This window comes from Scyliorhinus torazame, chromosome 10 (genome assembly GCF_047496885.1).
Source record: "Scyliorhinus torazame isolate Kashiwa2021f chromosome 10, sScyTor2.1, whole genome shotgun sequence".
In the NCBI taxonomy this organism is placed as follows: Eukaryota; Metazoa; Chordata; class Chondrichthyes; order Carcharhiniformes; family Scyliorhinidae; genus Scyliorhinus; species Scyliorhinus torazame.
This window is the reverse complement of record NC_092716.1, coordinates 65,580,649-65,594,034: the sequence shown is the minus strand read 5'-3', so window position 1 is coordinate 65,594,034 and position 13,386 is coordinate 65,580,649. Positions and strand designations below refer to the sequence as shown.

At 46.8% G+C, this 13,386-nt stretch overlaps 1 protein-coding gene and 1 long non-coding RNA gene across 4 annotated transcripts in view; one reads left to right on the top strand and one right to left on the bottom strand.

The window, feature by feature from the left end:
• LOC140430615 (plasmanylethanolamine desaturase 1-like) overlaps positions 1-13,386 on the top strand; it is a 182,847-nt gene that overhangs the window by 39,814 nt on the left and 129,647 nt on the right. For 2 of the 3 annotated variants that reach the window (XM_072518213.1, XM_072518212.1), the window contains exon 2: positions 3,699-3,818. The exons of the other annotated variant lie outside the window; for it this stretch is intronic. In XM_072518213.1, coding sequence (XP_072374314.1) covers positions 3,699-3,818 — 120 coding nt within the window. The remainder of the gene's footprint in view (positions 1-3,698; positions 3,819-13,386) is intronic. 3 annotated transcript variants of the gene reach the window in all.
• LOC140430617 (uncharacterized) lies at positions 1,726-9,215 on the bottom strand. Its single transcript, XR_011949473.1, has 3 exons — positions 9,093-9,215; positions 4,044-4,235; positions 1,726-2,449 (listed from the first exon to the last, which is right to left on the bottom strand). It is a non-coding gene; the product is annotated as an uncharacterized lncRNA (long non-coding RNA).

The window sequence follows — 13,386 nt, the reverse complement described above, 5'->3', positions numbered from 1 at the left end:
GCTCCATTGACTCCATCTACACCTCCCGCTGCCTGGAGAAAGCGGGCAGCATAATCAAAGACCCCTCCCACCCGGCTTACTCACTCTTCCAACTTTTTCCTTCGGGCAGGAGATACAAAAGTCTGAGAACATGCATGAACAGACTCAAAAATAGCTTCTTCCCCACTGTTACCAGACTCCTAAACGACCCTCTTATGGACTGACCTCATTAACACTACTCCCCTGTGTGCTTCACCCGATGCCGGTGTTTATGTAGTTACATTGTGTACCTTGTTTTGCCCTATAATGCATTTTATTTTATTTCCTTTTCTTTTCATGTACTTAATGATCTGTTGAGCTGCTCGCAGAAAAATACTTTTCACTGTACCTCGGTACACGTGACAATAAACAAAATCCAATCCAATCGATGAGGAAGGAGAAGCTTCTCGTCACCCTATTAGTGTTTATTTTTCCCCCGCCAGTTATGAAGATGTAGTAAGAATGCAGAGCTTTTGAATTCCGGTGGCGGCCAGGAGGAAGTAGGTCACAGGTCTGATCGCTCCCACCGGTGATGGTCTAATGGACCTTTTTTGACTGGACTTTTCGGACTTTGCGACCTGAATTGGTGGAGGAAACAACAGGGAAGAGGTTTCCCCCCCCCCCCCCCCGGGGTATGGACGGCTGGACCAGAAGTGGTCGAGTGAAGCGGCTAGGATCGAAGCGGGAGCAGCGAGGACAGCAGACCGAGCCGCGAAGCATGGCGGACGGCAGGGACCAGAGAGCGGAGGCTCACTGGCCAAGGGAGCGGCAGATGGAGTTTTTTAAGAACTGCTTCGCCGAATTGAAAAGAGACACGCTGGACCCGATGAGAGTGGTGATGGACCGAATGGTCGAGACACAGGTGGTCCAGGAGAAGGCAATCAAGGAGGTTGAGTCGAAGCTTTCCAGCCAGGAAGACACTATAACGGTGCTGGAGCATGAGGTGGAGGAACGGAACGCCTGCCAAAAGAGGACGCAGGAGCAGCTTGAGGAGCTGGGAGCCGACGGGGGAAGTACCTTATTATGTTTGTTTTCACCATGTTAAGGTTCTTTGCTTATTGCCTTTTTTTTCTGTAAATGTTACAAATTTGTTATAAATTAAACATTTTGAAAAAAAAATGCAGAGCTTTGATCAGATCCATGGGTTGTGAGATCGCTTAGCTCTCTCTGTAGCATGCGGCTTTAACTGTTTAACATGCATGTCGTCCAGTGCTCCAGCCTCACTGGGTTTGCTCCTTTTTAGGTTGCCTAATGATGCTCCTGGCATCCTTTTCTACACTTCCCCTGGCTTGGTGGTACTGGTAGAGTGAAGGATATGCCGGGCCAAGATGCCCTTACTCCGTGGAAAGGTTAATTATCTGAAAGAAAATGTTGGCAACCTCGTTTCAGTGTTCAGGTTCCGAGTAAAAGGTGTACTGAATGTCTTTAATCCTTTGGTTGTAAATCTTTAACTTGGAGTTTGTTAGTTCTGTTAAATTGCAACTGTCGGCAGCGGATAAATGAAAGCTATGCTGTACGTCAGTGTTAAGAACTCAGCGGATATGACCTGCGAGTGTCTCAAAACCCTGAGTGGTGTATATTTGTTCTGAATAATGTGAGGAATGATGTACAACCCCATGTGGAACCAGTCCAGTCGTGGTGTAAACAATTAATAAAGAATATTTATTAAAGTAAAGGAAAAGGGGTGAACACCACAAAGCTAATATATACTATGACACTTAAGTATATTAATAACTAAACACACCATTTTAAGTTACCTCCTGTTCCCAAAATATACATACCCACATTCCCTGATCTTGCCGAGACACCCCTTTTCCCAAACAACATCTAATTTTAGGAACCCTATATATGTCAAATCCAGCTAATAGTTACCACATGATACCGCTTGGATGACCAAGTCTGGGAAATGTCTCCCCTTTGTTCAATGAAGGCACAAAACGGCATCTTTGAGAGGAGAGTATCTGCATTCTGTTGTGGCTCCAAATGTAATCTGGAACAGGCCTCCTTGGCTCGGATCACAGCTGGAACTGGATTTTCTGACTGTTGGATGGAGAACTGGCCTCTTACCCCAATGAGGGTGCCAGCAGATATACTGTTCAGTCTCTTTGATATCCCACCTATGCATTCGGCTGTCGACCTCTCTCCAATTCCTTGCCTTTAGAAGTTATCATTTGTATAGCGCCATTGATCTCTGGTAAACAATGTTTCTGATGTTTCGCGCATCAATGCCTCTAGACGCCTGCTAATTTTGTTGCTGGGCAAATTGTATCTCATTATTCCTCTAGACGCCTGTTCATCTTACTTGTTTGTTATTTTGTTTTAATCTCAAGTTCACTGTTAACCTAGGCTAGTGAGTGGGCTATACGAGTGGTCCTCCTTCATCACAGTGGGCTGCAAGATTGAAATCAGGCTTGTTCACTAATCATGACCCCTTGAAAAAGATTAAATACATTTAATGCATGCCAAATATTTCATAAAGGGTTACAGAAAATGCTTGATCATTTACATATCAATAGAGCTACCATCAAATGGTAAAAACGAGGAAACACTTGCACTTTGGACGTAGAGGGAACGCACAGCTCCCACAGTCACTTCACTTGCCCTTGCTTTAGTCATACCAGGAGGACAAAAACGACGCGGATGGAAATAAGCAAACTGTGACAGCCCTGCCCGTGGAGAATGGTCACCAAAGTGCCTCGTGGGCTACGCTCTGAACCCAAATGGGCCGTATGTGGCCCCCAAGCTATAAGTTGCCCACCACTGCTGAACATCCTTAGGTGACATTTTATTTGCACAGCTTCTGGGTTAATTTCTGCATAGTTCCTAATGGTTTTGTGCACATTCTGTGTCGGCAGTTCCTTGTACATATAAACTGAAAGAGCATGAAAAAAACTGAAGTTTGAACAACCCAGTTAATTAATCGCAAAGCTGAACTGGACCAGGTCTGGTTTGGTAGCGACAAAAGATAAATGCCTCTTATTTTATTCTAATCTGAACCAGTCTGACCTGGTTTGTCAGTGACTTCGCTTTTTATTTCATTTTAAGCCTGGTTACATCAGCGCATTTGCATTTATGATTCATGGTGGCTTCAGCAGGAGGCATTGAGTGGTCAGGATAATCCATTGTGGAAAAAATGGTCAATTAGTTAACCTGGGCCATCGTCTGAGTTTCCTATTGCCTGAAAGGAGTGGTGTTGGTGGAGGTGTGGAAGCAGTCTGATTCCCTGCTTCTCAATTGGGGATTGTGCACCACAGAGGGTAATGCGAGGGTGAAAGTACATTTAAAAAAAAAAACGTAAAATAAATCTGGCTATCTACAGTTTGCCTGCTGCGCTCAAACCTACTCCACACAAAAAGACTTGGTTGGTAACCATGAAAAGGGGGCTGGCGTGGTGGAGAGGGGGGGGTAGGTGGAGGAAAATCTATTGTACTCAACCAACCCACTCTAACAGCTGGAATCAGTAATAAAAGAACAATGTTTTTAACGTCTGCCTTAACTCAAAAAGCATTCTGCAAAAGCTCTGTTTCTGTACTAAGAGGAAAAGCATAAAGCTGGTAAAATGAGATGAAAATGGGGTCTCCTTCTGACTAACTTGACCAGTTTTAACTGTTAATTCTTAACATATTGTTTCTCCTACTGCAATACCCAATAATAATCTTTTTTTCTCCCTTTGTTCTCAGGTAAACGTTTACAAGAATGGGTCTGCGTTATCTTGTGTGTATGTTTGGTGACGATCAACTTCTTTTTCCTGATGCTCCATTTTTCCATGGATCACTTTTTCAAATTAATAATAGCCATTTGTAAGTATTGCGCACGCAACACTGGGGTTACATTGCAAGCTAATCATTTGAAAGAATGACTACTGTTGGGACATTGCGTGGGGCAGTGCGAATGTGTGCGGGATGTGAACTGGTTCAGAGTAGGGTTATACTTGCAATTCTTCCGATAAGGCTGCAGCTTCTTAGAATGAAGTCCTGTGGTGTCCCCCCCCCCCCCCCCCCACCTCTCCAAATGTGAATCCTTACCTGCTTCCTCTATCTCTTGATTGTTTGCTGCTGTGTAAATTGCACTGAGGGCTGCACCAGGTTGTCTAACGGCCGTATTACAACGTGTTGGTTTCAGCAAACTTAACAGCTAGTCGCTTTTGCTACAGAGTGACCCTAGTTGGATGGAATGGCTGCCATCTTATATCGCAGATTCCTGCAATCGGATTCTAACTGTGAATAAAGCAAAACCGCCATTTAGTCCAGCCAACTCTGTCTTGTGCATCTTGTTTCAGCATCCAATCTTGCCATTTATCATTGTTTCCCAGCCACAGCCCTGTGTGCCCTGCCTTTTCAGTGAATCAGGAATTGCTCGAGTTCCTTCTGATCCACTGCTTTACTATCGTGTGACAGTTTGTACTGTGAAGTGGCTTCATTTGTTCAATTTATTTCAAATTGCTGATAGGCAAGTTATCACACAAAATTAATTTAAAGTCAATTTTTATATTGGCATTTGTTTTGTTTGGATCACAGCAGAGTGGTAACAGTCAGACAGCTCCCAGTGTTAATATCTCTTGCACAAAAACAGAAAATGCTGGAAAAACTCAGCAGGTCTGGCAAGGATCTCTTATTCTGATATCAGAATAGTGGGCCATTGAAAATGTAAGCTTACGATTTTGTCATTGGGAAAAGGGAGCCAGTTTTAGCAATATAAGCACAGGATGGTGATCAATGGACACATTCTCCTGTTATTTGAACTAAACATTGTCAATATAGAAGTGTCTGGAGCTTGAGGGGAGGGGATGTTCTACACCATCCTCCTGCAGTTATTAATAATGAACTGCTTCTGTTTAAATTCTGGACATTGGATGTTATTCAGAATTTTAGTAGGCGGCTTCCGGTCGCGGCCATGGAGGAGTAGGTTGCATATTTGATAGCTCCCGCCTGTGACGGACTTTTGGACCTTTTTCCCCCATTTTTCCCCCGGATTTTATGGGATGAATCGGTGAAGAGTGAGACAGTGAGGAGAAATCCCCCTCCGGTGTATGGAGAATTGGACCAGAAGTGGCCGTGTGAGAAGACAAAGTCCTATGAGGAAGACGCAAGCAGAGCTGGTAACGCGGGAAAGCATGGCGGAAAGCAAGGGCCGCGGGGAGACGGCACAGTGGTCGACGGAGCAGCTGGTGAAGTTTTTCGAAGATTGCATCGCCAAGCTGAAGAAGGACACACTAGACCCGATTCAGGCTTCGATTGATCAAGTTGTGCAGAATCAAGAGACCCACGGAAGAGCGATCCAGGAGGTGGAGAAAAAGGTGTCCGAGCACGAGGAATGCATAACCGTGCTGGAGACCAAGGTGGAGATGATGAACGACCGCCAGAAAAGAATGCAGGAGAAGCTGGAGGACCTGGAGAACAGGTCCAGGAGGCAGAAACTTAGAATTATCGGCCTCCCTGAAGGCAGCGAGGGATCGGATGCGAGGGCTTATGTGATGGATATGTTGGAGAAGTTGATGGGGGCCGAGGCGTTCCCTTGGCCCCTGGAAGTGGACAGAGCGCACGGAGCCCTCGCAAACGAGCCGCGATGGTGGTATGCTTTCACTGATTCCTGGACAAAGAACACATTCTGCGGTGGGCCAAGAAGGGACGGAGCAGCAAGTGGGGGAATTGCGAGCTGCGCATTTATTAGGACCTGGGCGCGGATTTGGCCAAGAGGCAAGCTGGGTTTAATCGGGCAAAAACGACCCTATTTAAGAAGGGGGTGAAGTTCGGGATGTTGTACCCAGCCCGTCTGTGGGTCACACATGAGGAACGGGACTTCTACTTCGAAACACCAGACGAAGTATGGACTTTTATTAAAGAAAAGAGGCTGGGGGCGAACTAAAAGACACTGAAGCCTTGGAGAGTACTGTGGTGGCGAATTGTTGTGCAGGGCTGTATAAGTATAAGCAGTGTTATGTGCAATAAGGGCTGTTTTGATGGCAAAAGGTAATTTTGTCTTGCAGGGAGCTGGGGAGAGGGAGGGGTGGCTTTTTGGGGCTGGTTCTGTTTTTGGGTGTTTTTTTTAAAAAGTGGCTGTTTCGTCACTGTTTTTTCTGATGTTTGTTTACTGGGGAATGTGATGCTTTTAATATGTTTGTCCAAGGGGGGGGAGAGGGGAGAGAACAATGGGGAGACAGGCTGCTTGGTGCCATGGGCGGGCGCTATCAAGTCAGCATGGGTCAGATGACTCATGGAAGCTCAATGGGGGGCGAGCAGGTGTTAAGCTGGAGCTTGAGGGGTTGGGTTTCCAGTGTTGTTGCTGGGGGTGGGGGGGGGGGGGGGAAGAGAGGGGGGGGAGCTGCTTTGCTGACAGGGGAGGAACTGTTACTAGGGATATAAATTGAATATGGGGAAAAGCGAGATGCTCGCAATCCAGGCAAGAGGACAGGAGAAGAGACTGGGAGAGCTGCCGCTTAGAATGGTAGGAAAGAGCTTTTGGTATCTGGGAATCCAGGTGGCCCGGAAATGGGAGGCACTGCACAATTTAAACCTATCCCGGCTGGTAGAACAAATGGAAGGGGATTTAAAGAGATGGACATGCTCCCGCTATCACTGGCGGGGAGGGTACAGACCGTGAAAATAACAGTCCTCCCCAGATTTCTGTTTGTGTTTCAGTGCCTCCCCATCTTCATCCCAAAGGCCTTTTTCAAGCGGGTGAATAATGTTATTTCGGGCTTTATGTTGGCGGGTAAAACCCCGCGAGTGAAGAAAGTGTTGCTGGAGCGCAGTCGGGGGGAGGGTGGGTTGGCGCTGCCGATCTTCTGCAATTACTACTGGGCGGCTAATATAGCCATGATCAGGAAGTGGGTAGTGGGGGAGGGTGGGGTCGGTGTGGGAGCGGTTGGAGGCGGCGTCATGCAAAGACACAAGTTTGGGAGCACTGAAAATGGCACCTCTTCCATTCTCACCGGCCCGATACTCCACAAGTCCGGTGGTGGTGGTGGCTCTGAGAATCTGGGAGCAATGGAGGAGATATAAGACAGTGGAGGGAGCATCGGTTTGGCCCCCGATTTATAATAATCATCGGTTTGTACCAGTAGGCTGGATGGTGGGTTCCGGAGATGGCAAAGGCCAGGAATTAGAAGGATGGGTGTTCTATTTATAGACGGGAGCTTCCCCAGCTTTAAAACCTTGGAGGATAAATTTGAATTGCCAGCGGGGAATGGGTTTAGGTATTTGCAGGTGTGAGACTTCCTGAGAAAGCAGGTTCCGGCCTTTCCGCTGCTGCCACCAGGGGGGATACAGGATAAAGTAGTCTCCAGCACCTGGGTGGGAGAGGAGAAGGTATCAGATATTTACCAGGAGCTTTTGGTTGCGGAGGAAACTCCGGTGGAGGAAATTAAGGGCAAGTGGGAGGACGAGCTAGGAGAAGTATAGAGGTGGGTATGTGGGCGGATGCCCTAAGCAGGGTTAATACATCCTCATCATGTGCCAGGCTTAGCCTGATACAATTTAAGGTAGTCCACCGGGCACACATGATGGGGCCCGGATGAGCACGTTTTTCGGGGTAGAGGACAGATGTGCGAGGTACGTGGGAAGCCCAGCAAATCATGTCCATATGTTTTGGGCATGCCCGAAGCTTAGAGGGTTTTGGCAGGATTTCTCTAAGGCAATGTCCACGGTACTAAAAACACGGGTGATGCCGAGTCCGGAGGTAGCGATCTTCGGCGTGTCGGAAGAGCCGGGAGTTCAGGGGGCGAAAGAGGCTGACGTCTTGGCCTTTGCCTCCCTGGTAGCCCGGAGACTGATCTTATTAATGTGGAGGGACTTGAAGCCCCCGAGTGTAGAGACCTGGGTCAGTGACATGGCTGGGTTTCTCAGTCTTGAGAAAATAAAGTTCGCCGTAAGAGGGTCAATGGTCGGGTTCACCCGGAGGTGGCAGCTTTTCGTCGACTTTTTTGGGGAAAAGTAAAATGTCAGCACATGCAGTATTCCAAGGGGTGAGAGGGGGGAGAGGGGGGAGCGAGGGCCAGATTGTCGTTTTATGGTTGGGGTGTGTGAAGATTGGGATGGGGGTGGAAATGTTTATTATACCATGTTTATGTCATTGTTATTGTTATAAAAACTTTCAAATACCTTCATAAAAATATTAAACCCCCCCCCCCCCCCCCCCCCCGCTGATGGAATCTCTCAGTCCCGCCGAAGCCAATTGCCATTGTCACACTTCGGGGGTGGGTCTTAGAACATAGAACATTCAGTGCAGAAGGAGGCCATTCAGCCCATCGACTCTGCACCGACCCACTTAAGCCTTCACTTCCACCCTAACCCTGTAACGGCCAATCCACCAAACCTGCACGTCTTTGGACTGTGGGAGTAAACCGGAGCACTCAGAGGAAATCCACGCAGACACAGGGAGAACGTGCAGACTCCGCACGGACAATGACCCAGCGGGGACTCGAACCTGGGACCCTGGCGCTTTGAAGCCACAGTGCTATCCACTTGTGCTACTGTGCTGCCCGTCTTTGGCGGGAACAGATGATCCTGCCAGCGGGAAAGGCAGGAAAGTTCCAGCCTTAGAGTCCAAAGTGGGTCCTCACAGGTGTTCAGGTGTACAACACACACACAAAAGTATATCTGGTGTTTGTGCAGTTGGGGTGGATGCTGCATTTCATATTTGCTCATTTGTTTGCCTCAGTTACTGAAATGTAATAGAATCATAGATTTTACAGTGCAGATGGAGGCCATTCGGCCCATTGAGTCTGCACCGACCCTTGGAAGGAGCACCCTACTTTAGCACGCACCTCCACCCTATCCCCGTAACCCAACCTAACCTTTTGGACACGAAGGGGCAATTTAGCATGGCCAATCCACCTAACCTGTACGTCTTTAAACCATGGGAGGAAACCGACGCAGACACGGGGAGAAAGTGCAAACTCCACACTGATATTAACCTGACACCGGAATTGAACTTGGGACTCTGGAACTGTGAGGCAGCCATGCTAACCATAACTAATATTTAGTTATTTGAGGTCAGTTGACGTGGGGAGAAAGTTAATGTGAAGTTTTGCAGTGACGAAGGAATACTTCTAAAACGCCGACGCGTGTACTCACTGAAAGTTTGCATTGGGTTCTTTCAGTTCTGTTTTCCCGCAGCAGTTATCCCTTTCGAGAATCGAACTTTGGCACCTGCAGTACAATCTCTCGAGCATTTTCCCATCTTTCAGCCCATCCGCCCCACTCTGCTCCAGTGTGAGTTAAATTTGACTTTAGATTCCTTTTTCTGCTCCGCTTATCTTCACAAATCAAGGCAATTGGCTGGAGAACAAACACCGGACCTTTTCTGACCCCAGTGCATAGCCAGAACCCAGTAATTGCATAATCATTTTTTAGATGGTTAAAATGAAGTTATTCGGCAAGATTTTGGAGTGACCTCTCCCACAGAATGTGAATATGCTGGACACTGCAATCCCTGTTAAAACACAAATAAAAAAAATAAAAAATAGCATGGCACATGGCATATTCATGATGTAAATGGAATGTTGTTTCCTAAGGCACTTGTGAAGTAGCTGTTGTCGTCTCGTGGAAATATATATTGTATTCCAGAAGTTTTTATTGCATTAACCTTATTCTCATGTGCTGTATCCTCAAGGTACTGGCCTCGTACAGGTGCTAGCCCTGATAAACTAAGTGATTAAAAAGGAAATAAGTTATTTTGTAATTAATCTGTAATTTCTTTTCTCAAATTTTATTAAAACGTGTATGGATAAAGCTTGACTCTTTTTTACCAGGGCTTTATAATTGTTTAAAATAAAATACAGACTTTCTGTTTAGTGCGACAAAGACTTTCCTCTGCTTCCTTTCACAACGCCAAGTCCCAGGGAGGAACCGATTCCCTACTCTTATTGACCATGATTTCTTCACAACCTCCAGCTCCTCCCTAGTTTCTCCCAGGCCTCCCTATGGAGCACAGCCAGCCAGCAGCAGTTCTTCCTTGATCTGTTCTCTAGCCCAGAAATAAAATTGCTTTTGGAATGAGCTGCCATTGCGCACACTTCTCGAGGACTCAGTGAGGAGCCTATTCTCACAGAAAGAGCAAAATGATTAAAGCATTTAAAAAAAAATCCCCAACTGAATCAAATACAGATGGCAGAAATGGAATATCCTTCAGGACACAGTTACACATGTGAAAACACATGAGATAGTCAACTCATGACCAGTCCTACATGTAAATACGTTTTTCTATTCAGCAGTGCCTGCGGGATATCTATTCCCTCGCGTACTGGGAAATTGCACTGTGACAGGGAAAAACAGAGTGGGGGTGGGGGTGGGGCAGTGAGAAGGCACAATCATGTGAACGATCCTTAAGATGTGAAGCAATGGCTGTCCTTATTAGGAAATTTGTAAAATGCCAGGGTACAGGATATAAATGAGTAATGTGAGACGAGTATTGTTTAAACCTAGAAACTTGAAAAAATAAATTAACTGTAATTAAACTGAGTGATCCTTTTTAACCCTACAACCTTTCGGAAAGATCACTGTGGGGGTGGGGGGTGGGGGGGGGGGGCTACTAACCTGCCAAGACATGCAGGGGGCCCTCCTAACCTGCCAAGACATGCAGGGGGCCTTACTAACCTGCCAAGACATGCAGATCCAGATGATGTGATTTTTATGTTTACTTTTGAATGAATGCTCAACACAACCTGCCTATAGTGCCCTTTTTCAAATTCAAGATAGGGATTTGATTATGGCATCAGGTTCTGATTGCAATTTGAACATGAGTGGCTTTCCCATCACACTGAAGAGAATTGGGAGCCACCCACCAGAGAGATGAAGAGGCGCCAAACATTTTTTTTACATTTCTTTATTGACCAAGAGGAGTAAGAGTATTATTGCTTTGGGCCCCCCAAGCTATACAGGCCTTGAATAAGGGGCACCAGCATGCCTTTCCTTTTGCAGCGTTCTGCTGCTAGGTTTTGTGTTTTTGTGCATCGTAAAGCATATTTTAGTGGATTCAAATTGACAGAGAATTGAATTCCAATTGGGCAAAGTCATTTCAGAGTCGGTCTTTAACAGGTGTCAGCATGGGGAAAGGTCGGCCATTTCTCCCTGGCCACGATTTGACCTGTATTCCAGAAGCCTAAGGTGGAGTTTTGTAATCAACCCAGCTCCCCACCTGTTGTTTTGTTCTTTTACCCTTGGTGTTATCGGGCACCTGTTTAGATTTTAAATGGAACACACTTTCTTTCAGGCAAAAGTGACAGAACCGGTATTGGCATTTGTTGTTGTTTTTATTAATCACACTAAAATTGGAGAAGGGTGCCAGCACTGCACCTTGCTTAATTTCTAAGAAAAGACAAATAAGTAAGCTTCACAGATTTCTCCCCACCGCAGGTGTCCTCAGCCTTCATTCACTCGCAGAAACCAACCCCCCCCGACAGTCACTGACCAAGTTCTGTTCTTCTGTCAACACCCTGCCATTTTTGCTTCCCCTTGAGTGATGTCCTCTTGAGACCACAAGGAGTATATAGTTGCGCCTGCTGAAAGCATGCTTTGCAGCTGCTGCAGTCAAGGGTCAGGCTGTGACGAGGGCTGAAATGTGCTACCACATGTATGTAAAATTAACATTTGTGGCAGGGAACAGATTGGTTTGCTTCCTAAAAACCACAGTTGTCTTAGCCATGTCGCCACGACTGGCAAAGCTGCTATCTTGAAATTAAGAATCACTTTAAAATATATACCTGGTAGGGAAGGTTTTAATAATTATAAAAGTTTGCTTTCTGGAAACCCCTACCTGAATGGTACCTGCCAGGATCACTCCGAAATGATTAGGATTTTGAAATGAGCTTCAGTGCACTTTTGCGTGTGTCGTGAACTCTTGTCTCAGCTTCTCAGATTTGGGTAAAGTAATAGAGGGTTACATATCCAAGTTTACAGATAACACCAAGATAGGAGGGACGGTAGGTTGTGTATATGGGAGCAAGAACTTCTAAAGGTGTATAGACTGATTAAATGTGTAAGCAAAATAGTGGCAGACAGCCACTTTAATGTGAATAAGTGTGAGGTTATATGAAGGCCAAGAAAGGCACATTTGAAAACTTTCCGAATGGTGATAGGCTAGGGTTGGAATTTTCTCAACTTCTAGGGTTATCCCTCTCCCGGAACCATAAAACCTTAAGACATAGGAGCAGAATTAGGCCATTCGGCCCATCGCGTCTGCCCCGCCATTCAATCATGGCTGATATGTTTCTCATCCCCATTCTCCTGCCTTCTCCCTGTAACGCCTGATCCCCTTATTAATCAAGAACCTAACTATCTCTGTCTTAAAGACACTCAGTGATTTGATCTCCACAGCCTTCTGCGGCAGAGTTCCACAGATTCACCACCCTCTGGCTGACAAAATTCCTCCTCATCTCCGTTTTAAAGGATCGTTCCTTCAGTCTGAGGCTGTGCCCTCGTGTTCTCGTTTTTCCTACTAGTGGAAACGTCCTCTCCACATCCAGGCTTCTCAGTATCATGTAAGTTTCAATAAGATACCCCCTCATCCTTCCAACTGAATCCTCCACTGCTCTTTAGATGACAAGCTCTTCATTCTAGAGATCACTCTTGTGAACCAAAAGCAGATGGCAAACAGGACCCAGAGCAGCATTTTACCAGCGATTGCCAATTGTGAGGCTGCTACCGGGAATACCATCCAAACGATATGGTGGCCCTCCTCCAAGAGTCCCAGAGCTGCCCACTGGATCAGAGTACCTGCAGCTTTGGCAGTGCCTCCAACTGAGATGGCCTCTGCTGAACCTGCAGAGAGGAGGTGCCCTGGAAGGCTGGTTAAGTTTAAAAAAATTTAATGTGCTGGGGCCAAGACTTAAATTATACTGTTATATAAACCTGATGTGTATTCAGCGGCGCCACAGTTGGGCAGGAGCCGTGCTGCTGGCCGGAGGAGGGGGAGCTTCCACGAGGGCTGGGTAGACTGGTGGGGGGTGGCGAGGGGGTCCGGGGGGCACTATCTGGCAGGTTGGGTCTGCACATAGCCGCCGCCATGTTGTAAGGCACGACCGCTGCAGGTCGTCTCCGTGCGCATGCGCGGCCACGGACCGAGCTATTCTCCGACCGTTTATTTTGTGGAGGCCGGGAGTTTTATCTGGCGCGGCTGCTAGCCCCTCACCAGTCGCAGCATTGGTGAGGGGTGGGGGGGGGGGGGGGCGGCACCGATTTTTTTCCACATAAAAGGCCACAGATCCTCCACGCTTCGCCTCCGAATCGGACAATCTGGCCCAATGTTTCACACAGGAATGTTATTGGGAAAGGTAGCAACAATTTCAGTCTTCTATCAATCCTGCGTTCTCTGCAGCAACAGATGACCTAAACTGGGAAGGTGTTTGTTGCTGAGGCTTTACTTGCACTG